Source organism: Ranitomeya imitator, chromosome 6, assembly GCF_032444005.1.
Source record: "Ranitomeya imitator isolate aRanImi1 chromosome 6, aRanImi1.pri, whole genome shotgun sequence".
Classification (NCBI taxonomy): domain Eukaryota; kingdom Metazoa; phylum Chordata; class Amphibia; order Anura; family Dendrobatidae; genus Ranitomeya; species Ranitomeya imitator.
This window is the reverse complement of record NC_091287.1, coordinates 396,287,027-396,312,032: the sequence shown is the minus strand read 5'-3', so window position 1 is coordinate 396,312,032 and position 25,006 is coordinate 396,287,027. Positions and strand designations below refer to the sequence as shown.

Below are 25,006 nucleotides of genomic sequence, written 5' to 3'. Positions count from 1 at the left end.
CCCCTGTCCCTGCAGATCGGGTAAAATGGGAGTTAACCCTTTCACCCGGCCTGCAGGGACGCGATCTTTCCATGACGCCACATAGGCGTCATGGGTCGGATTGGCACCGACTTTCATGACGCCTACGTGGCGTCATGGGTCGGGAAGGGGTTAATCTCCCACTGTTTTTTTTTTTTCAGGGAGAATTTATAAAACCAATGAAAAAATAATAAATAGGCTTTCTATGGGCCACTATTTGAGAGAGAGATGGCACGCTCAGGACTGGCACACAAGCCCAAAGGGCAATATTAATCTCCCACTGTTTTTATTTTTTTCAGGGAGAATTTATAAAACCAATGAAAAAAAAATAAATAGGCTTTCTATGGCCCACTATTTGAGAGAGAGATGGCACGCTCAGGACTGGCACACAAGCCCAAAGGGCAATATTAACCCCTCTGTGACCTTAGACGTACTATCCCGTCGAGGTGCCCTGGGCTTATCTGACCCTGGACGGGATAGTACGTCATAGCCGATCGGCCGCGCTCACGGGGGGAGCGCGGCCGATCGCGGCCGGGTGTCAGCTGCTTATCGCAGCTGACATCCGGCACTATGTGCCAGGAGCGGTCACGGACCGCCCCCGGCACATTAACCCCTGGCACACCGCGATCAAAGATGATCGCGATGTGCCGGCGGTGCAGGGAAGCACCGCGCAGGGAGGGGGCTCCCTGCGGGCTTCCCTGAGACCCCCGGAGCAACGCGATGTGATCGCGTTGCTGAGAGGGTCTCACCTCCCTCCCTGCTCCCTCCAGCCCCGGATCCAAGATGGCCGCGGATCCGGGTCCTGCAGGGAGGGAGGTGGCTTCACAGAGCCTGCTCAGAGCAGGCACTGTGAAGCCTGCAGCGCTGCATGTCAGATCAGTGATCTGACAGAGTGCTGTGCAAACTGTCAGATCACTGATCTGTGATGTCCCCCCCTGGGACAAAGTAAAAAAGTAAAAAAAAAAATTTCCAAATGTGTAAAAAAAATAAAAAAAAATATTCCAAAATAATGAAAAAAAAAAAAAAATATTATTCCCATAAATACATTTCTTCATCTAAATAAAAAAAAAAACAATAAAAGTACACATATTTAGTATCGCCGCGTCCGTAACGACCCGACCTATAAAACTGTCCCACTAGTTAACCCCTTCAGTAAACACCGTAGGAAAAAAAAAAAAAAAACGAGGCAAAAAACAACGCTTTATTATCATACCGCTGACCAAAAAGTGGAATAACACGCGATCAAAAGGACAGATATAAATAACCATGGTACCGCTGAAAGCGTCATATTGTCCCGCAAAAAAAGAGCCGCCATACAGCATCATCAGCAAAAAAATAAAAAAGTTATAGTCCTGAGAATAAAGCGATGCAAAAATAATTATTTTTTCTGTAAAATAGTTTTTATCGTATAAAAGCGCCAAACCATAAAAAAAGATATAAATGAGGTATCGCTGTAATCGTACTGACCCGAAGAATAAAACTGATTTATCAATTTTACCAAACGCGGAACGGTATAAACGCCTCCCCCAATAGAAATTCATGAATAGCTGGCTTTTGGTCATTCTTCCTCACAAAAATCGGAATAAAAAGCGATCAAAAAATGTCACGTGCCCAAAAATGTTTTCAATAAAAACGTCAACTCGTCCCGCAAAAAACAAGACCTCACATGACTCTGTGGACCAAAATATGGAAAAATTATAGCTCTCAAAATGTGGTATTGCAAAAAATATTTTTTGCAATAAAAAGGGTCTTTCAGTGTGTGACGGCTGCCAATCATAAAAATCCGCTAAAAAACTCGCTATAAAAGTAAATCAAACCCCCCTTCATCACCCCCTTAGTTAGGGAAAAATAAAAAAAAATGTATTTATTTCCATTTTCCCATTAGGGCTAGGGTTAGGGCTAGGGTTAGGGTTAGGGCTAGGGTTAGGGCTAGGGTTAGGGCTAGGGCTAGGGTTAGGGCTAGGGCTAGGGTTAGGGTTAGGGCTAGGGTTAGGGCTAGGGTTAGGGCTAGGGCTAGGGTTAGGGCTAGGGTTAGGGCTAGGGTTAGGGTTAGGGCTAGGGTTAGGGCTAGGGTTAGGGCTAGGGTTAGGGCTAGGGTTAGGGTTAGGGCTAGGGTTAGGGCTAGGGTTAGGGCTAGGGTTAGGGTTGGGGCTACAGTTAGGGTTGGGGCTAAAGTTAGGGTTAGGGTTTAGATTACATTTACAGTTGGGAATAGGGTTGGGATTAGGGTTAGGGGTGTGTCAGGGTTAGAGGTGTGGTTAGGGTTACCGTTGGAATTAGGGTTAGGGGTGTGTTTAGATTAGGGTTTCAGTTATAATTGGGGGGTTTCCACTGTTTCGGCACATCAGGGGCTCTCCAAACACGACATGGCGTCCGATCTCAATTCCAGCCAATTCTGCGTTGAAAAAGTAAAACAGTGCTCCTTCCCTTCCGAGCTCTCCTGTGTGCCCAAACAGGGGTTTACCCCAACATATGGGGTATCAGCGTACTCAGGACAAATTGGACAACAACTTTTGTGGACCAAATTCTCCTGATACCCTTGGGAAAATACAAAACTGGGGGCTAAAAAATAATTTTTGTGGGAAAACAAAAAGATTTTTTATTTTCACGGCTCTGCGTTATAAACTGTAGTGAAACACTTGGGGGTTCAAAGTTCTCACAACACATCTAGATAAGTTCATTGAGGGGTCTAGTTTCCAATATGGGGTCACTTGTGGGGGGTTTCTACTGTTTAGGTACATTAGGGGCTCTGCAAACGCAATGTGACGCCTGCAGACCAATCCATCTAAGTCTGCATTCCAAATGATGCTCCTTCCTTTCCGAGCCCTCCCATGCGCCCAAACGGTGGTTCCCCCCCACATATCGGGTATCAGCGTACTCAGGACAAATTGGACAACAACATTTAGGGTCCAATTTCTCCTGCTAACCTTGGAAAAATACAAAACTGGGGGCTAAAATATAATTTTTGTGGAAAAAAAAAATTTTTTTTATTTGCATGGCTCTGCGTTATAAACTGTAGTGAAATACTTGGGGGTTCAAAGCTCTCAACACATCAAGATGAGTTCCTTAGGGGGTCTACTTTCCAAAATGGTGTCACTTGTGGGGGTTTTTTACTGTTTAGGTACATTAGGGGCTCTGCAAACGCAATGTGACGCCTGCAGACCATTCCATCTAAGTCTGCATTCCAAATGGCGCTCCTTCCCTTCTGAACCCTCCCATGCGCCCAAACGGTGGTTCCCCCCCACATATGGGGTATCAGCGTACTCAGGACAAATTGGACAACAACTTTTGGGGTCCAATTTCTCCTGTTACCCTAGGGAAAATACAAAACTGGGGGCTAAAAAATAATTTTTGTGGGAAAAAAATTTTGTTTTATTTTTATGGCTCTGCATTATAAACTTCTGTGAAGCCCTTGGTGGGTCAAAGTGCTCACCACACATCCAGATAAGTTCCTTAGGGGGTCTACTTTCCAAAATGGTGTCACTTGTGGGGGGTTTCAATGTTTAGGCACATCAGTGGCTCTCCAAACGCAACATGGCGTCCCATCTCAATTCCTGTCAATTTTGCATTGAAAAGTCAAACGGCGCTCCTTCCCTTCCGAGCTCTCCCATGCGCCCAAACAGTGGTTTACTGCCACATATGGGGTATCAGCGTACTCGGGACAAATTGGACAACAACTTTTGAGGTCCAATTTCTTCTCTTACCCTTGGAAAAATAAAAAATTGGGGGCAAAAATATAATTTTTGTGAAAAAATATGATTTTTTATTTTTACGGTTCTGCATTATAAACTTCTGTGAAGCACTTGGTGGGTCAAAGTGCTCACCACACCTCTAGATAAGTTCCTTAGGGGGTCTACTTTCCAAAATGGTGTCACTTGTGGGGGGTTTCAATGTTTAGGCACATCAGTGGCTCTCCAAACGCAACATGGCGTCCCATCTCAATTTCTGTCAATTTTGCATTGAAAAGTCAAACTGCGCTCCTTCCCTTCCGAGCTCTCCCATGCGCCCAAACAGTGGTTTACTGCCACATATGGGGTATCAGCGTACTCAGGACAAATTGGACAACAACTTTTGAGGTCCAATTTCTTCTCTTACCCTTGGAAAAATAAAAAATTGGGGGCAATAATATAATTTTTGTGAAAAAATATGATTTTTTATTTTTACGGTTCTGCATTATAAACTTCTGTGAAGCACTTGGTGGGTCAAAGTGCTCACCACACATCCAGATAAGTTCCTTAGGGGGTCTACTTTCCAAAATGGTGTCACTTGTGGGGGGTTTCAATGTTTAGGCACATCAGTGGCTCTCCAAACGCAACATGGCGTCCCATCTCAATTCCTGTCAATTTTGCATTGAAAAGTCAAATAGCGCTCCTTCCCTTCCGAGCTCTCCCATGCGCCCAAACAGTGGTTTACTGCCACATATGGGGTATCAGCGTACTCAGGACAAATTGGACAACAACTTTTTGGGTCCAATTTCTCCTGTTACCCTTGGTAAAATAAAACAAATTGGAGCTGAAGTAAATTTTTTGTGTAAAAAAGTTAAATGTTCATTTTTATTTAAACATTCCAAAAATTCCTATTAAACACCTGAAGGGTTAATAAACTTTTTGAATGTGGTTTTGAGCACCTTGAGGGGTGCAGTTTTTAGAATGGTGTGACACTTGGGCATTTTCTATCATATAGACCCCTCAAAATGACTTCAAATGAGACGTGGTCCCTAAAAAAAATGGTGTTGTAAAAATGAGAAATTGCTGGTCAACTGTTAACCCTTATAACTCCCTAACAAAAAAAAAAAATTTGTTCCAAAATTATGCTGATGTAAAGGAGACATGTGGGAAATGTTACTTATTAAGTATTTTGTGTGACATATCTCTGTGATTTAATTGCATAAAAATTCAAAGTTTGAAAATTGCGAAATTTTCAAAATTTTCGCCAAATTTCCATTTTTTTCACAAATAAACGCAGGTACTATCAAAGAAATTTTACCACTATCATGAAGTACAATATGTCACGAGAAAACAATGTCAGAATCACCAGGATCCGTTGAAGCGTTTCGGAGTTATAACCTCATAAAGGGACAGTGGTCAGAATTGTAAAAATTGGCCTGGTCATTGACGTGCAAACCACCCTTGGGGGTAAAGGGGTTAATCTCCCACTGTTTTTATTTTTTTCAGGGAGTATTTATAAAACCAATAAAAAAAAAAATAGGCTTTCAATGGCCCACTATTTGACAGAGAGATGGCACGCTCAGGACTGGCACACAAGCCCAAAGGGCAATATTAATCTCCCACTGTTTTTTTTTTTTTCAGGGAGAATTTATAAAACCATTAAAAAAAAATAAATAGGCTTTCTATGGCCCACTATTTGAGAGAGAGATGGCACGCTCAGGACTGGCACACAAGCCCAAAGGCCAATATTAATCTCCCACTGTTTTTTTTTTTCAGGGAGAATTTAGAAACCCCACAAAAAAAAAAAACAGAAAAAAAAATTAGGCTTTCTATGGCCCACTATGTGAGATGGCACACACAGGGATGGCACTCGAGCAGAAATGCCAATCTTAATCTCCCACAGCTTTTTTTTTTAGGGAGAATTAAAAAAAACAAAGAAAAACAAAACACAGGGACTGTCCTACAATTACTATCTCCCTGCAGTAATCTCAGCCAGGTATGGCAGGCAGCAATAAGGAGTGGACTGCTGCACAAATTAAATAAAAAGTGTGGACAAACAATCAAGATAGCTGTGCAGAAAGGAAGGAACAACAGGATTTGTGCTTTGAAAAAAGCAGTTGGTTTGCACAGCGGCGTACACACAGCAATGCAGCTATCAGGGAGCCTTCTAGGGCAGCCCAATGAGCTACAGCGCTGAGGAAAAAAAAAATGTAGCTTCCACTGTCCCTGCAAACAAAGGTGGTGTTGGACAGTGGAAATCGCTACAGCACAAGCAGTTTGGTGGTTAATGGACCCTGCCTAACACTATCCCTGCTTCTGAAGAAGCGGCAGCAATCTCTCCCTAGGCTCAGATCAGCAGCAGTAAGATGGCGGTCGGCGGGAACGCCCCTTTATAGCCCCTGTGACGCCGCAGACAGCAAGCCAATCACTGCAATGCCCTTCTCTAAGATGGTGGGGACCAGGACCTATGTCATCACGCTGCCCACACTCTGCGTCCACCTTCATTGGCTGAGAAATGGCGCTTTTCGCGTCATTGAAACGCGACTTTGGCGCGAAAGTCGCGTACCGCATGGCCGACCCCGCACAGGGGTCGGGTCGGGTTTCATGAAACCCGACTTTGCCAAAAGTCGGCGACTTTTGAAAATGAACGATCCGTTTCGCTCAACCCTAGTGAGGAGGGGTATACATAATAAAAACAGGTACAATAATCTTGAACAATACAAGTCACAACTGGTACAGGAGGAGAGAGGACCCTGCTCGCGAGGGCTCACAATCTACAAGGGATGGGTGAGGATACAGTAGGTGAGGATAGAGCTGCTTGTGCAGTGGTTTGGTCGATTGGTGGTTACTGCAGGTTGTAGGCTTGCCGGAAGAGGTAGGTCTTCAGGTTCTTTTTGAAGGTTTCGATGGTAGGTGAGAGTCTGATATGTTGTGGTAGAGAGTTCCAGAGTAGGAGTGATTTGCGAGAGAAATCTTGTATGCGATTGTGGGAAGAGGAGATAAGAGGGGAGTAGAGAAGGAGATCTTGTGAGGATCGGAGGTTGAGTGCAGGAAAGTAACGGGAGACGAGGTCACAGATGTATGGAGGAGACAGGTTGTGGATGGCTTTGTATGTCATGGTTAGGGTTTGGTACTGGAGTCTCTGGGTAATGGGGAGCCAGTGAAGGGATTGACAGAGGGGAGAGGCCAGGGAATAGCGGGGGAGACAGGTGGATTAGTCGGGCAGCAGAGTTTAGAATAGATTGGAGGGGTGTGAGAGTGTTAGAGGGGAGGCCACAGAGCAGGAGGTTACAGTAGTCGAGGCGGGAGATGATGAGGGCATGGACTAGGGTTTTTGCAGATTCTTGGTTTAGGAATGTACGGATCCGTGAAATATTTTTGAGTTGAAGGCGGCAGGAAGTGGAAAGGGCTTGGATATGCGGTTTGAAGGAGAGATCAGTGTCAAGGATTACCCCGAGACAGCGAGCTTGTGGGACTGGGGAGAGTGGGCAGCCATTTACTGTAATGGATAGGTTTGTTGGGGGGGTCGCGTGAGATGGGAGAAAGACAATGAATTCTGTTTTGTCCATGTTAAGTTTTAGAAATCTAGCGGAGAAGAAGGATGAAATAGCGGATAGACATTGAGGGATTCTGGTTAGTAGGGTGGTGATATCTGTCCAGAGATGTAGATCTGTTTGTCATCAGCATAGAGATGATACTGAAAACCGTGAGATTCTATGAGCTGTCCCAGGTCAAAAGTGTAAATGGAGAAGAGCAGGGGCCCTAGAACTGAACCTTGCGGTTTATCCGACAAAGTCAACACATTAAATTAAAAATTCTGTCATTTACATTTCTATTTATGCTAACATTCTTCGAAACTAAAGGACCACCAGTGATAGAGTTATAGATTCACTTTCAGACTTGTCCTTCATTTAACCCCTTCCCGACCCATGACGCCACGTAGGCGTCATGAAAGTCGGTGCCAATCCGACCCATGACGCCTATGTGGCGTCATGGAAAGATCGCGTCCCTGCAGATCGGGTAAAAGGGTTAACTCCCATTTCACCCGATCTGCAGGGACAGGGGGAGTGGTAGTTTAGCCCAGGAGGGGTGGCTTCACCCCTCCGTGGCTACGATCGCTCTGATTGGCTGTTGAAAGTGAAACTGCCAATCAGAGCGATTTGTAATATTTCACCTATTAAAACTGGTGAAATATTACAATCCAGTCATGGCCGATGCTGCAATATCATCGGCCATGGCTGGAAACACTTATGTGCCCCCACCCCACCACACCGATTGCCCCCCCAGCCCTCCGATCTGTGGCCCGTTCCCCTCCGTCCTGTGCTCCGCTCCCCCGTGCTCTTGTCCGCTCACCCCCGTGCTCCAATCACCCCCCCGTGCTCCAATCACCCCCCCGCACTCCGATCCACCCCCCGTGCTCCGTTCCACCCCCCGTGCTCCGTTCAACCCCCCCGTGCTCCGTTCCACCCCCCCATGCTCCGTTCCACCCCCGCGCTCCGATCCACCCCCCCATGCTCCGATTCCCCCCCCCGTGCTCACCCCCCCACCCCATCATACTTACCGATCCTGCCGGGGTCCGTCCGTCTTCTCCCTGGGCGCCGCCATCTTCCAAAATGGCGGGCGCATGCGCAGTGCGCCCGCCGAATCTGCCGGCCGGCAGATTCGTTCCAAAGTGCATTTTGATCACTGAGATATAATCTATCACAGTGATCAAAATAAAAAAAATAATAAATGACCCCCCCCTTTGTCACCCCCATAGGTAGGGACAATAAAAAAAATAAAGAAATTTTTTTTTCTGCCACTAATGTTAGAATAGGGTTAGGGTTAGGGGTAGGGTTAGGGTTAGGGGTAGGGTTAGGGTTAGGGTTCGGGTTAGGGCTAGGGTTAGGGGTAGGGTTATAGGTAGGGGTAGGGTTAGGGGTAGGAGTAGGGGTAGGGTTAGGGGTAGGGTTAGGGGTAGGGTTAGGGTTTCGGTATGTGCACATGTATTCTGGTCCTCTGCGGATTTTTCCGCTGCGGATTTGATAAATCCGCAGTGCTAAACCGCTGTGGATTTATGGCGGATTTACCGCGTTTTTTCTGCGCATTTCACTGCGGTTTTACAACTGCGATTTTCTATTGGAGCAGTTGTAAAACCGCCGCGGAATCCGCAGAAAGAAGTGACATGCTGCGGAATGTAAACCGCTGCGTTTTCGTGCAGTTTTTCTGCAGCATGTGTACAGCGATTTTTGTTTCCCATAGGTTTACATTGAACTGTAAACTCATGGGAAACTGCTGCGGATCCGCAGCGTTTTCCGCAGCGTGTGCACATACCTTTAGAATTAGGCTATGTGCACATGGTGCGGATTTGGCTGCGGATCCGCAGCAGTGTTCCATCAGGTTTACAGTTCCATGTAAACCTATGGAAAACCAAATCCGCTGTGCCCATGGTGCGGAAAATACCGCGCGGAAACGCTGCGTTGTATTTTCCGCAGCATGTCAATTCTTTGTGCGGATTCCGCAGCGTTTTACACCTGTTCCTCAATAGGAATCCGCAGGTGAAATCCGCACAAAAAACACTGGAAATCCGCGGAAAATCCGCAGGTAAAATCCAGTGCCTTTTACCCACGGATTTTTCAAAAATGATGCTGAAAAATCTCACACGAATCCGCAACGTGGGCACATAGCCTTAGGGTTAGGGTTGGAATTAGGGTTGTGGTTAGGGTTAGGGGTGTGTTGGGGTTAGGGTTGTGGTTAGGGGTGTGTTGGGGTTAGGGTTGTGATTAGGGTTATGGCTACAGTTGGGATTAGGGTTAGGGGTGTGTTGGGGTTAGTGTTGGAGGTAGAATTGAGGGGTTACCACTGTTTAGGCATATCAGGGGTCTCCAAACGCAACATGGCGCCACCATTGATTCCAGCCAATCTTGTATTCAAAAAGTCAAATGGTGCTCGCTCAATTCCGAGCCCCGACGTGTGCCCAAACAGTGGTTTACCCCCACATATGGGGTACCAGCATACTCAGGATAAACTGCGCAACAATTACTGGGGTCCAAATTCTCCTGTTACCCTTGTGAAAATAAAAAAATGCTTGCTAAAACATCATTTTTGAGGAAAGAAAAATGATTTTTTATTTTCACGGCTCTGCGTTGTAAACGTCTGTGAAGCACTTAGGGGTTCAAAGTGCTCACCACATATCTAGATAAGTTCCTTGGGGGGTCTAGTTTCTAAAATGGGGTCACTTTTGGGGGGGTTTCTACTGTTTAGCCACATCAGGGGCTCTGCAAACGCAATGTGACGTCCGCAGACCATTCCATCAAAGTCTGCATTTCAAAAGTCACTACTTCCCTTCTGAGCCCCGACGTGTGCCCAAACAGTGGTTTACCCCCACACATGGGGTATCAGCGTACTCAGGAGAAACTGGACAACAACTTTTGGGGTCCAATTTCTCCTGTAACCCTTGGGAAAATAAAAAATTCTGGGCTAAATAATTATTTTTGAGGAAAGAAAACTTATTTATTATTTTCACGGCTCTGCATTATAAACTTCTGTGAAGCACTTGGGGGTTCAAAGTGCTCACCACACATCTAGATAAGTTCCTTTTGGGGTCTAGTTTCCAAAATGGGGTCACTTGTGGGGGGGTTCTACTGTTTAGCCACATCAGGGGCTCTGCAAACGCAACGTGACGCCCACAGAGCATTCCATCAAAGTCTGCAATTCAAAACGTCACTACTTCACTTCCGAGCCCTGGCATGTGCCCAAACAGTGGTTTACCCCCACATATGGGGTATCAGCGTACTCAGGAGAAACTGGAAAACAATTTTTGGGGTCAAATTTCTCCTGTTACCCTTGGGAAAATAAAAAATTGCAGGCTAAAAGATCATTTTTGAGAAAATAATTTTTTTTTTTTATTTTCATGGCTCTGCGTTATAAACTTCTGTGAAGCACTTGGGGGTTCAAAGTCCTCACCACACATCTAGATTAGTTCCTTTGGGGGTCTAGTTTCCAAAATGGGGTCATTTGTGGGGGATCTCCAATGTTTAGGCACACAGGGGCTCTCAAAACGTGACATGGTGTCTGCTAATGATTGGAGCTAATTTTCCATTTAAAAAGCCAAATGGCGTGCCTTCCCTTCCGAGCCCTGCCGTGCGCCAAAACAGTGGTTTACTCCCACATATAGGGTATCAGCGTACTCAGGACAAACTGGACAACAACATTTGGGGTCCAATTTCTCCTATTACCCTTGGCAAAATAGGAAATTCCATGCTAAAAAATAATTTTTGAGGAAAGAAAAATTATTTTTTATTTTCATGGCTCTACGTTATAAACTTCTGTGAAGCACCTGGGGGTTTAAAGTGCTCAATATGCATCTAGATAAGTTCCTTGGGGGGTCTCGTTTCCAAAATGGGGTCACATGTGGGGGAGCTCCAATGTTTAGGCACACAGGGGCTCTCCAAACGCGACTTGGTGTCCGCTAACAATTGGAGCTAATTTTCCATTCAAATAGTCAAATGGCGCGCCTTCCCTTCCGAGCCCTGCCGTGTGCCCAAACAGTGGTTTACCCCCACATATGAGGTATCGGCGTACTCGGGAGAAATTGCCCAACAAATTTTATGATCCATTTTATCCTATTGCCCATGTGAAAATGAAAAAATTGAGGCGAAAAGAATTTTTTTGTGAAAAAAAAGTACTTTTTCATTTTTACAGATCAATTTGTGAAGCACCTGAGGGTTTAAAGTGCTCACTAGGCATCTAGATAAGTTCCTTGGGGGGTCTAGTTTCCAAAATGGGGTCACTTGTGGGGGAGCGCCAAAGTTTAGGGACACAGGGGCTCTACAAACGCGACATGGTGTCCGCTAACGATGGAGATAATTTTTCATTCAAAAAGTCAAATGGCGCTCCTTCCCTTCCGAGCTTTACCATGTGCCCAAACAGTGGTTTACCCCCACATGTGAGGTATTGGTGTACTCAGGAGAAATTGCCCAACAAATTTTAGGATCCATTTTATCCTGTTGCCCATGTGAAAATGAAAAAATTGAGGCTAAAAGAATTTTTTTGTGAAAAAAAAGTAGTTTTTCATTTTTACAGATCAATTTGTGAAGCACCTGGGGGTTCAAAGTGCTCACTATGCATCTAGATAAGTTCCTTGGGGCGTCTAGTTTCCAAAATGTGGTCACTTGTGGGGGAGCTCCAATTTTTAGGCACGCGGGGGCTCTCCAAACGTGACATGGTGTCTGCTAAAGAGTGGAGCCAATTTTTCATTCAAAAAGTCAAATGGCGCTCCTTCCCTTCCAAGCCCTGCCGTGCGCCCAAACAGTGGTTTACCCCCACATATGAGGTATCAGCGTACTCAGGACAAATTGGACAACAACTTTCGTGGTTCAGTTTCTCCTTTTACCATTGGGAAAATAAAAAATTGTTGCTAAAAGATAATTTTTGTGACTAAAAAGTTAAATGTTCATTTTTTCCTTCCATGTTGCTTCTGCTGCTGTGAAGTACCTGAAGGGTTAATAAACTTCTTGAATGTGGTTTTGAGTACCTTGAGGGGTGCAGTTTTTAGAATGGTGTCACTTTTGGGTATTTTCAGCCATATAGACCCCTCAAACTGACTTCAAATGTGAGGTGGTCCCTAAAAAAAATGGTTTTGTAAATTTCGTTGTAAAAATGAGAAATCGCTGGTCAAATTTTAACCCTTATAACTTCCTAGCAAAAAAAAATGTTGTTTCCAAAATTGTGCTGATGTAAAGTATACATGTGGGAAATGTTATTTATTAACTATTTTGTGTCACATAACTCTCTGGTTTAGCAGAATAAAAATTCAAAATGTGAAAATCGCGAAATTTTCAGAATTTTCGCCAAATTTCCATTTTTATCACAAATAAATGCAGAATTTATTGACCTAAATTTACCACTAACATGAAGCCCAATATGTCACGAAAAAACAATCTCAGAACCGCTAGGATCCGTTGAAGCGTTGCTAAGTTATTACCTCATAAAGGGACACTGGTCAGAATTGCAAAAAACGGCAAGGTCTTTAAGGTCAAAATAGGCTGGGTCATGAAGGGGTTAAAGATGACACTATGGAACAGTTAAACTATAGCTTACAGTTATTTCTTCACCAGCTGCTTACTGTATATGTTCTCAATATATTTACTGCATTGATAAATTGAATATTCAAAAACACGCTAAAAAGCTCTAAAAGTGAAAACTATTTCATCATTTTTTTTTAACTAAAAGCCAATAATCATAAATTTATATAGGTTAAGTAAAAAATATATGTTTAAGTAAACCATATCCTACCTTGCAATATGGTGAAGTTCCTTATGAGTTGTCCATGCTTTGAATCAACCAACTTCATCTCTTCCATGATAATTGATAAATTGGCTACTTCGTTATCTAGCCTTTGTCTCATTGTATCCTGTTGAGCCCTGAGAGAAGATGTGTCTAGCTGAATATTGGAGATAGAGCTATTCAGCTGACCTAAATCTTCTGTGTGCTTACTCAGCGTATCGGTGCAAGTTGTTCTTACATCATTGAGATTGCTTGTTAGCGTCCTTAGATGATGAGCAGTGTAACTTATATTGGTAATAATACCTACAATATCTTCTTCAAATTTCTGGAAACGCTCTTCCAAATAGTTGAATTTGATATTTGTCCTATTCTCATATTCTTTATGATAATCCTGGAGATCCTTAAGGTTTTGTTCATTTGATTGTGCAGTCATAGTGATGTTTTCGATCTGAATACCAAGATTGTTGAGTTGGTTACTCATTTCTTCTATGGTCTCATTGTTGGCCTTCACTAGAGCTGAGTTATTTGTGGCAATGCTTTGTAGGTTCTGGACTCTCTCTTTCAACCAGTCAGTATCCTTTCGAGTTTGAAGAACAGCTTGTTGAAGGCTTTGAAAATCATTCTTGATACGTTGAATAGCTTGGCTCGTATCATCAACAGACCTCTGCAAAGTGCTTATAACTGTCCTTTGCTGAGTCTGCGTCAAGTTTAAGTTACTTATACTCATAGTAAGGATGTTGCTTGACTGCATTTGGCTTTGAAGATTTGTCTGCAGACTGCTGGTGTCCTGCTGTAAACCGGAAACGTAACTGTTATATACCTGTAGTGTTTGATTGACTCCATTGATCATCAGAGAGTTAGTGTCTAAGGCAGTTTTCATTTGGCTTTGTTTTGCATCTAGAAGGCCATCGGCTTCTTGTAGTTTCTCCAGGGTATCTTTGTTTCTGCTACTTTTTTCTGTAATCTCACGTAGTTGTTGACGAATGGCTAAGATATCTGATCTCACACCGGAGAGTTCTGTGTTAGTGTTGATTGACTTTTCTCCAGCTTGATCATCTGCAAAATATATACCACATGCTAGGAAGTGATACGCTCTCAAATTGGCCATGTTGTCATATATTTATCTTTTCTACCATAAACTGAGGTTTTGTTTCAGTGACTCATTCTGAAATGCGTTCCAATCACCCTGATGACATGTTTAAAAAATCTCCAGAGACAAATTTCCTCATCCAAGAAAATGCATGGAAAATAAAGGAATTTGGCAAAAAATAGGTTTGTTACATAACAGCTTTTGCATGCACTAAAAGCTGCTGTTTTTTTGTGTGCATTTTCTTTGCATGTAAAATTGAATCAGGAAAATAGAAAAATGGATCTACGTAAAGCTACATCTACCAGATATGTACACATAGAGGCTTTTGCATATGGAAAAAAAACCTACATGCACTGAAATCTGAGTCAGAAATCTGAGACTGATTCTCTGGTTTCTGTCTAGGATACAGGAAGTATACAGTTTACACTGCCTCAGGTCCGCACATGGATTAGCGCCTAACAAGGTGGCTAATCTGCACGTCACTACCCACTAGAGTTGGATGACAGAATCTGCTAATCAAGGAAGCAAGGGGAGGCATTTTAAGAATGGTTTGCAGATGGATTTTTGGACAGAATATGCACCAAAATTAGCATGAAAAAAAATTCTCCAAGCTAACATTATCCAACTAATCAGACCTTGGTAAACACTTTTGCCGAATGGCGGATGTATATTTACATAAAAAAATTTGGGCAAAAAATGGCACACTTCTTAACCTTTGTGAGTTTTCTTAGTCGTGTCCTTAGACCTAAACTGAGGATCTAGGCAATAAAGGCTAACGTTATGTAAACCTTAAAAACAAAATACATTTTGTGTACCCTTCTTTTTTCTTGCAACTTGATAGAGAGTTGTGTTAACCACTTATGAACTCCAGCTTTCCACTTTAGGAAATCTGCCAAACAATTCATATCTTACGTTCAGAACCATTGTGATGTGATGTGAAGGAGAATTTGAAGATTTTTTTCAGTAGGACTACCTGAAGACTGTAAATCCACAAAATTAGCCAGCACTCGTCTTTGTGTTATTAAAAAGTTGAATGCTTTAGTTTAGTGACAGGAAAGAAATATATCTTGGTACCGTGTTAGCCAGTGGATAGAAAAATATTTAGAATTGAGAGTCCTCAGTGGTTGATACCTTTTAATGGCTAACTGATGAAGAGACGTATGTAGTCTCGAAAGCTTGCAATTTGTTACCATCTTTTCAGTTGGCCATTAAAAGGTATCAACCACTGAGGACTCTCAATTCTAAATATTAGTTTAGTGAGTAATTTAAAAGCTTAGATAGTAGAGACAATCAGCATAAAATGTATGCATAATGGCACATAAAAAGGAAAAAAAAAGTGCACGTTCTTCAGGCAACTTCTGAGTCTAAGCACTGAATAGGTCAGAAATGCATTGGATGGAAGTACCCTTTCTTTTTGTTTTTTATGTGCCACTATGCATAATTTTATGCTGCTTGTCTCTACCACCAATGCTTTTTAATGATTTAATAAAGCATTCAACATTTTATGAAAACAATTAGTAATGGCTATTTTCATATATTTATCTATCTCAGTATTAGTGTCGTGCACTGGACAGTTGAGCTGATTGATCCTTTTCCTGTATAATAGATGAAGACTGCGTCACATCATTGAGATGCCCAGATGAAAACACTGGTCATATAGGTCATTGACTAAGTGCTTTAAATATTTAATGAAAACAACCATTTTTAAATTGAAGCTAACAAAATGATCAGCTGATGTTACTACTGATGGTATCTTTCAGTCTCTTCAAGGTGGATCTGGATGCCCTTCTTGATGAATATACTATTACAGGGTTAGATTCTGTGACATGGTTTTGATCCAGGGAATTCGTCTGACCATAAGTGGAGTCAGGAAACAAAATTTTCCCCTAATATGTGGCAATTTGCATCTACCATATGGGATTTTTGCCTTCCTCTAGATCAGCATGTGAGGTTATAGGTTGAACCTAATGGACTTATGTCTACCTTCAACCTTAAAGGTGTTGTCCAGTCTAAAACGACAAGTCTGCAGTCACTCTATGTGACTACAGACTTGTAAATCCTCAGTGTGAGCTGAATGCAAGTGTATTCCATGAGGCCGGAAACAGACTAGTTGGCTTATGCTAGGGACTATGCATATTGTATACTTGCGGTCACGTTACCGCCGTTCCCAGTGCTGACACTGGAGAATCCTCACAGTGTGCAGTGCGTGCATTGTGAAGATTCACAAGTCTGCAGTCACATAGAGTGTAATGTATGTAAATGAATGAAATGTAGTGTCATTTGAAAGCCGATAAAAGATGGTTGGGTCCATTTGACGGCAGATACTGTCAGCAGCTTTCTGTTCTGCCTTACAGAAAAGAGCTCCTTTCTAATAGGGCATATAAAAAGGATTAGCTTCATGACACAACTCTTCTAATAAAATACACTGCTCAAAAAATAAAGGGAACACTTAAACAACAGAATATAACTCCAAGTAAATCAAACTTCTGTGAAATCAAGCTGTCCACTTAGGAAGCAACACTGTTTGACAATCAATTTCACATGCTGTTGTGCAAATGGAATAGACAACAGATGGAAATTATTGACAATTATCAAGACACACTCAATAAAGGAGTGGTTCTGAAGGTGGTGACTTTTGAATGTTGGTTGTGCTTTCACACTCGTGGTAGCATGAGACGGACTCTACAACCCACACAAGTGGCTCAGGTAGAGCAGCTCATCCAGGATGGCACATCAATGCAAGCTGTGGCAAGAAGGTTTGCTGTGTCTGTCAGTGTACTGTCCAGAGGCTGGAGGCGCTACCAGGAGACAGGCCAGCACACCAGGAGACGTGGAGGGGGCCGTAGTAGCGCAACAACCCAACAGCAGAACTGCTACCTCAGCCAGCCTTTGTGCAAGGAGGAACAGGAGGACCACTGCCAGAGCCCTGCAAAATGACCTCCAGCAGGCCACAAATGTGCATGTGTCTGCACAAACAGTTTGAAACCGACTCCATGAGGATGGTCTGAGTGCCCAACGTCCACAGATGGGGGTTGTGCTTACAGCCCAACACCGTGCAGGACGCTTGGCATTTGCCACAGAACACCAGGATTGGCAAATTCACCACTGGCATCCTGTGCTCTTCACAGATGAAAGCAGGTTCACACTGAGCACATGTGACAGATGAGACTGAGTCTGGAGACGCCGTGGAGAGCTATCTGCTGCCTGCAACATCCTTCAGCATGACTGGTTTGGCAGTCAGTAATCGTGTAGGGTGGCATTTCTTTGGTGAGTCGCACAGCCCTCCATGTGCTCGCCAGAAGTAGGCTGATTGCCATTTGGCAAGAGATGAGATCCTCAGACCCCTTGTGAGACCATATGCTGGTGCGGTTGGCTCTGGGTTCCTCCTAATGCAGGACGATGCCAGACCTCATGTGGCTGGAGTATGTCAGCATTTCCTGCAAGATGAAGGCATTGAAACTACATGACTAGCCTGCCCATTCCCCAGACCTGAATCCGATTGAACACATCTGGGATATCATGTCTCACACCATCCACCAACGTCACGTTGCACCACAGACTGTCCAGGAGTTGGCAGATACTTAAGTCCAGGTCTGGGAGGAGATCTGTTATGATGAGGTAATTCAGTACCACAATGGACATAGAAGTCAGAGCACATACAGTGATCTGACAATAACCCAAAAACATAAAACGAGCTCTGAGACGTGGTAACTCTGCTGACCGCAATCCCTAATCCTCTCCAACCACACTAGAGGCAGCCGTGGATTGCGCCTAACGCTCCCTATGCAACTCGGCACAGCCTGAGAAACTAGCTAGCCTGAAGATAAAAAATAAGCCTACCTTGCCTCAGAGAAATACCCCAAAGGAAAAGGCAGCCCCCACATATAATGACTGTGAGTTAAGATGAAAAGACAAACGTAGAGATGAAATAGATTTAGCAAAGTGAGGCCCGACTTACTAAACAGAGCGAGGATAGGAAAGGTAACATTGCGGTCAACACAAAACCCTGCAAACAACCACGCAAAGGGGGCAAAAAGACCCTCCGTACCGAACTAACGGCACGGAGGTACACCCTCTGCATCCCAGAGCTTCCAGCAAGCAAGAAAAAACAAATAGACAAGCTGGACAGAAAAAACAGCAAACAAAATAGCAAAGCGGAACTTAGCTATGCAGAGCAGCAGGCCACAGGAACGATCCAGGAGGAAACAGGTCCAATACTAGAACATTGACTGGAGGCCAGGATCAAAGCACTAGGTGGAGTTAAATAGAGCAGCACCTAATGACGTCACCACATCACCTGAGGAAGGAAAGTCAGAAGCCGCAGTACCACTCTCCTCCACCAACGGAAGCTCACAGAGAGAATCAGCCGAAGTACCACTTGTGACCACAGGAGGGAGCTCTGCCACAGAATTCACAACAGTACCCCCCCCTTGAGGAGGGGTCACCGAACCCTCACCAGAGCCCCCAGGACGACCAGGATGAGCCATATGAAAGGCACGAACAAGATCGGGAGCATGGACATCAGAGGCAAAGACCCAGGAATTATCTTCCTGAGCATAACCCTTCCACTTAACCAGATACTGGAGTTTCCGTCTTGAAAGACGAGAATCCAAAATCTTCTCCACAATATACTCCAACTCCCCCTCCACCAAAACCGGGGCAGGAGGATCAACAGATGGAATCATAGGTGCCACATATCTCCGCAACAATGACCTATGGAATACGTTATGTATGGAAAAAGAATCTGGAAGGGTCAGACGAAAAGACACAGGATTAAGAACCTCAGAAATCCTATACGGACCAATGAAACGAGGTTTAAACTTAGGAGAGGAAACCTTCATAGGAATATGACGAGAAGATAACCAAACCAAATCCCCAACACGAAGTCGGGGACCCACACAGCGTCTGCGATTAGCGAAACGTTGAGCCTTCTCCTGGGACAAGGTCAAATTGTCCACTACATGAGTCCAAATCTGCTGCAACCTGTCCACTACAGTATCCACACCAGGACAGTCCGAAGACTCAACCTGCCCTGAAGAGAAACGAGGATGGAACCCAGAGTTGCAGAAAAACGGCGAAACCAAGGTAGCTGAGCTGGCCCGATTATTAAGAGCGAACTCAGCCAAAGGCAAAAAGGACACCCAGTCATCCTGATCAGCAGAAACAAAGCATCTCAGATATGTTTCCAAGGTCTTATTGGTTCGTTCGGTCTGGCCATTAGTCTGAGGATGGAAAGCCGAGGAAAAAGACAAGTCAATGCCCATCCTACCACAAAAGGCTCGCCAAAACCTCGAAACAAACTGGGAACCTCTGTCAGAAACAATATTCTCTGGAATGCCATGTAAACGAACCACATGCTGGAAGAACAATGGCAACAAATCAGAGGAGGAAGGTAATTTAGACAAGGGTACCAAATGGACCATCTTAGAGAAGCGATCACAGACCACCCAAATGACTGACATCTTTTGAGAGACGGGAAGATCTGAAATAAAATCCATAGAGATATGTGTCCAAGGCCTCTTCGGGACCGGCAAGGGCAAAAGCAACCCACTGGCACGAGAACAGCAGGGCTTAGCCCGAGCACAAATCCCACAGGACTGCACAAAAGAACGCACATCCCGCGACAGAGATGGCCACCAAAAGGATCTAGCCACCAACTCTCTGGTACCAAAGATTCCAGGATGACCAGCCAACACCGAACAATGAACCTCAGAGATAACTTTATTCGTCCACCTATCAGGGACAAACAGTTTCTCCGCTGGGCAACGATCAGGTTTATTAGCCTGAAATTTTTGCAGCACCCGCCGCAAATCAGGGGAGATGGCCGACACAATTACTCCTTCTTTGAGGATACCCGCCGACTCAGATAAACCCGGAGAGTCGGGCACAAAACTCCTAGACAGAGCATCCACCTTCACATTTTTAGAGCCCGGAAGGTACAAAATCACAAAGTCAAAACGGGCAAAAAACAGCGACCAACGAGCCTGTCTAGGATTCAACCGCTTGGCAGACTCAAGATAAGTCAAGTTCTTATGATCAGTCAAGACCACCACGCGATGCTTAGCTCCTTCAAGCCAATGACGCCACTCCTCGAATGCCCACTTCATGGCCAGCAACTCTCGATTGCCCACATCATAATTACGCTCAGCAGGCGAAAACTTCCTGGAAAAGAAGGCGCATGGTTTCATCACCGAGCAATCAGAACTTCTCTGCGACAAAAAAGCCCCTGCTCCAATCTCAGAAGCATCAACCTCGACCTGGAATGGAAGCGAAACATCTGGTTGACACAACACAGGGGCAGAAGAAAAACGACGCTTCAACTCTTGAAAAGCTTCCACAGCAGCAGAAGACCAATTGACCTCATTAGCACCCTTCTTGGTCAATTCGGTCAATGGTTTAGCAATACTAGAAAAATTGCAGATGAAGCGACGATAAAAATTAGCAAAGCCCAGGAACTTTTGCAGACTTTTCAGAGATGTCGGCTGAGTCCAATCATGGATGGCTTGGACCTTAACAGGGTCCATCTCGATAGTAGAAGGGGAAAAGATGAACCCTAAAAATGAAACCTTCTGAACACCAAAGAGACACTTTGATCCCTTCACAAACAAAGAATTAGCACGCAGGACCTGAAACACCGTTCTGACCTGCTTCACATGAGACTCCCAATCATCCGAGAAGATCAAAATGTCATCCAAGTACACAATCAGGAATTTATCCAGGTACTCTCGGAAGATGTCATGCATAAAGGACTGAAACACTGATGGAGCATTGGCAAGTCCGAATGGCATTACTAGATACTCAAAATGGCCCTCGGGCGTATTAAATGCAGTTTTCCATTCATCGCCTCGCTTAATACGCACAAGATTATACGCACCACGAAGATCTATCTTGGTGAACCAACTGGCCCCCTTAATCCAAGCAAACAAATCAGATAACAACGGCAAGGGGTACTGAAATTTAACTGTGATCTTATTTAGAAGGCGGTAATCTATACAAGGTCTCAGCGAACCATCCTTCTTGGCTACAAAAAAGAACCCTGCTCCCAATGGCGACGACGATGGGCGAATATGCCCCTTCTCCAAGGACTCCTTCACATAACTCCGCATAGCGGCGTGCTCAGGCACAGATAAATTAAACAGTCGACCTTTTGGGAATTTACTACCAGGAATCAAATCGATAGCACAATCACAATCCCTATGCGGAGGTAGGGCATCAGACTTGGGCTCATCAAATACATCCCGGTAATCAGACAAGAACTCTGGAACCTCAGAAGGAGTGGATGACGAAATAGTCAGAAATGGGACATCACCATGTACCCCCTTACAACCCCAGCTGGACACAGACATGGATTTCCAATCTAATACTGGATTATGGACTTGTAGCCATGGCAACCCCAACACGACCACATCATGCAGATTATGCAACACCAGAAAGCGAATAACCTCCTGATGTGCAGGAGCCATGCACATGGTCAGCTGGGTCCAGTACTGAGGCTTATTCTTGGCCAAAGGCATAGCATCAATTCCTCTCAATGGAATAGGACACTGCAAGGGCTCCAAGAAAAACCCACAACGCCTAGCATACTCCAAGTCCATCAAATTCAGGGCAGCACCTGAATCCACAAATGCCATGACAGAATACGATGACAAAGAGCAGATCAAGGTAACGGACAAAAGAAATTTTGACTGTACCGTACCAATGGTGGCAGACCTAGCGAACCGCTTAGTGCGCTTAGGACAATCAGAGATAGCATGAGTGGAATCACCACAGTAGAAACACAGCCCATTCAGACGTCTGTGTTCTTGCCGTTCAACTCTGGTCAAAGTCCTATCGCACTGCATAGGCTCAGGTTTAAGCTCAGGTAATACCGCCAAATGGTGCACAGATTTACGCTCACGCAAGCATCGACCGATCTGAATAGCCAAAGACATAGACTCATTCAAACCAGCAGGCATAGGAAATCCCACCATGACATCCTTAAGGGCTTCAGAGAGACCCTTTCTGAAAATAGCTGCGAGCGCACCTTCATTCCATTGAGTGAGTACGGACCACTTTCTAAATTTCTGACAATATACCTCTATATCATCCTGAGCCTGACACAGAGCCAGCAAATTCTTCTCTGCCTGATCCACTGAATTAGGTTCATCGTACAGCAATCCGAGCGCCAGGAAAAACGCATCGATATTACTTAATGCAGGATCTCCTGGCGCAAGAGAAAATGCCCAGTCCTGAGGGTCGCCACGTAAAAAAGAAATAATGATCAAAACTTGTTGAACTGGGTCACCAGAGGAGCGAGGTTTCAAGGCCAGAAATAGTTTACAATTATTTTTGAAACTCAGAAATTTAGTTCTATCTCGAAAAAAACAAATCAGGAATAGGAATTCTTGGTTCTAACATAGATTTCTGATCAATAGTGTCTTGAATCTTTTGCACTCTTGCCGAGAGCTGATCCACACATGAAGACAGACTTTTAATGTCCATCGCTACACCTGTGTACTGAACCACCCAAATGTCTAGGGGGAAAAAAAGGCAAAACACAGTGCAGAGAAAAAAAAATGGTCTCAGAACTTCTTTTTTCCCTCTATTGAGAATCATTAGTACTTTGGGCCTCCAGTACTGTTATGATGAGGTAATTCAGTACCACAATGGACACAGAAGTCAGAGCACATACAGTGATCTGACAATAACCCAAAAACATAAAACGAGCTCTGAGACGTGGTAACTCTGCTGACCACAATCCCTAATCCTCTCCAACCACACTAGAGGCAGCCGTGGATTGCGCCTAACGCTCCCTATGCAACTCGGCATAGCCTGAGAAACTAGCTAGCCTGAAGATAGAAAATAAGCCTACCTTGCCTCAGAGAAATACCCCAAAGGAAAAGGCAGCCCCCACATATAATGACTGTGAGTTAAGATGAAAAGACAAATGTAGAGCTGAAATAGATTTAGCAAAGTGAGGCCCGACTTACTAAACAAAGCGAGGATAGGAAAGGTAACTTTGCGGTCAACAGAAAACCCTGCAAACAACCACGCAAAGGGGGCAAAAAGACCCTCCATACCGAACTAACGGCACGGAGGTACACCCTCTGCGTCCCAGAGCTTCCAGCAAGCAAGAAAAAACAAATAGACAAGCTGGACAGAAAAAACAGCAAACAAAATAGCAAAGCGGAACTTAGCTATGCAGAGCAGCAGGCCACAGGAACGATCCAGGAGGAAACAGGTCCAATACTAGAACATTGACTGGAAGCCAGGATCAAAGCACTAGGTGGAGTTAAATAGAGCAGCACCTAACGACTTCACCACATCACCTGAGGAAGGAAACTCAGAAGCCGCAGTACCACTCTCCTCCACCAACGGAAGCTCACAGAGAGAATCAGCCGAAGTACCACTTGTGACCACAGGAGAGAGCTCTGCCACAGAATTCACAACAGAGATCCCTCAAGAGACCATCCGCTGCCTCATCAGGAGCATGCCCAGGCATTGTAGGGAGGTCATACAGGCACGTGGAGGCCACTCACAATAGAACATAATTTCCTTGTCTTGAGGCATTTCCACTGAAGTTGGACCAGACTGTAATTTGATTTTCCACTTTGGTTTTGAGCATCATTCCAACTCCAGACCTCCGTGGGATATTAGTTGTGATTTATATCGATCATTTTTATGTTTTATTGTTCTCAACACATTCCACTATGTAATGAATAAAGATTTGCAACTGAAATATTTCATTCAGTGATATCTAGGATGTGGTATTTTAGTGTTCCCTTAATTTTTTTGAGTGGTATATGACACCTAGATGTCTGGTAATGATAGAGCTCATAGGCAATAAGAAAAGGAGAATTTACCTAGTTTCTTCAGATTCTGCTCCACCTCAGTGATCTTATTATTGTATCCTCTATGTGACTTTTCTATGTCATCGGAAACACCATCCATTCTTGCTACAACTAGAAAAAGAGACAAAGGTTTAGCTGATGTACATGTTATTGGGCATTTGTATAGTTGCTTTCGGGGATCATGCAGCCGTCCTGTGAGATCATGTCCTGGGTTGCGACAATTTGTCCTTAGATTAAAAAGAGCTGACTGTAATAACGTAGACAAAAGATGTTAACATCTTAATACCAGAGATTAGTGGACTTTGGAGAGTATAACAAATGCTGGGGATGTAATGACCTTCTCTTTGTTTGATAGTGTATTGTCAGAATAGTCCATGTAGGATTCACCCGATTTTGTAACTAATGGTGGATACTTCTTCACAGTGCCATTAAATGACAATGACAAAAAATGATAAATCTATCTCGAACTTTATGTGTCATATTTTTTTCTATTAAACTTGGCCTAAAACCAATATTATCTTTTCTAAAATACACTCACTAATCAGACTCCTAGTTTTATTTTTTCTAGAGCAGTTATGAAAGTCAATATTAAAGCACATGTTTTATTTTATCATAATATTTGTTTAAAATTGCATCTACTAAGTTATAGCCTTTTCTTCTAGGATGTGCATGACTGCCTTCAACTTTGGGATTCATGGAAGCCCTAAAAATAGTTGTTTGCGTTACACACCCATAATGTACACTGAGCTCATTAAAAAAATATTGTCTAAAGGGAACCAGACAGTAAGAAAATGATTTACTATCTGAAAGCAGGGAATTATTATTTTATTTTTAATGGTGGAAAAAGGAGTGATTTAATCTTTTATGATTTTTTATTCTTTTTATTTTTTTTAAATTTTCAAAAACATTTTTTATCCACTTTTTACTGTATTTAATAGTCCCTTTAAGGGACTTGAACCTGATCACTTGTGCTATGCATAGCAGTGGATTAACACTGCTATGTATAAATAAAAACACAGTCTCCTATGATAATAGATGTATGATAAAAGGAAATCTATTGCTGGATTTATGCTGCCAGATCTGGGGATAAAGACAAAGACCCTGATTCCAATGCTGGTTTACTTACTGGGTTA

The 25,006-nt window shown here is 43.7% G+C and overlaps 1 protein-coding gene across 1 annotated transcript in view; it reads right to left on the bottom strand.

Moving 5' to 3' along the window:
* COLEC12 (collectin subfamily member 12) overlaps window positions 1-25,006 on the bottom strand; it is a 258,654-nt gene that overhangs the window by 67,012 nt on the left and 166,636 nt on the right. The window contains exons 4-5 of the mRNA XM_069731164.1: window positions 23,886-23,984; window positions 12,963-14,009 (exon numbers count right to left, since the gene is read on the bottom strand). Of these exons, the coding sequence (XP_069587265.1) occupies window positions 12,963-14,009; window positions 23,886-23,984 (1,146 nt within the window). The remainder of the gene's footprint in view (window positions 1-12,962; window positions 14,010-23,885; window positions 23,985-25,006) is intronic.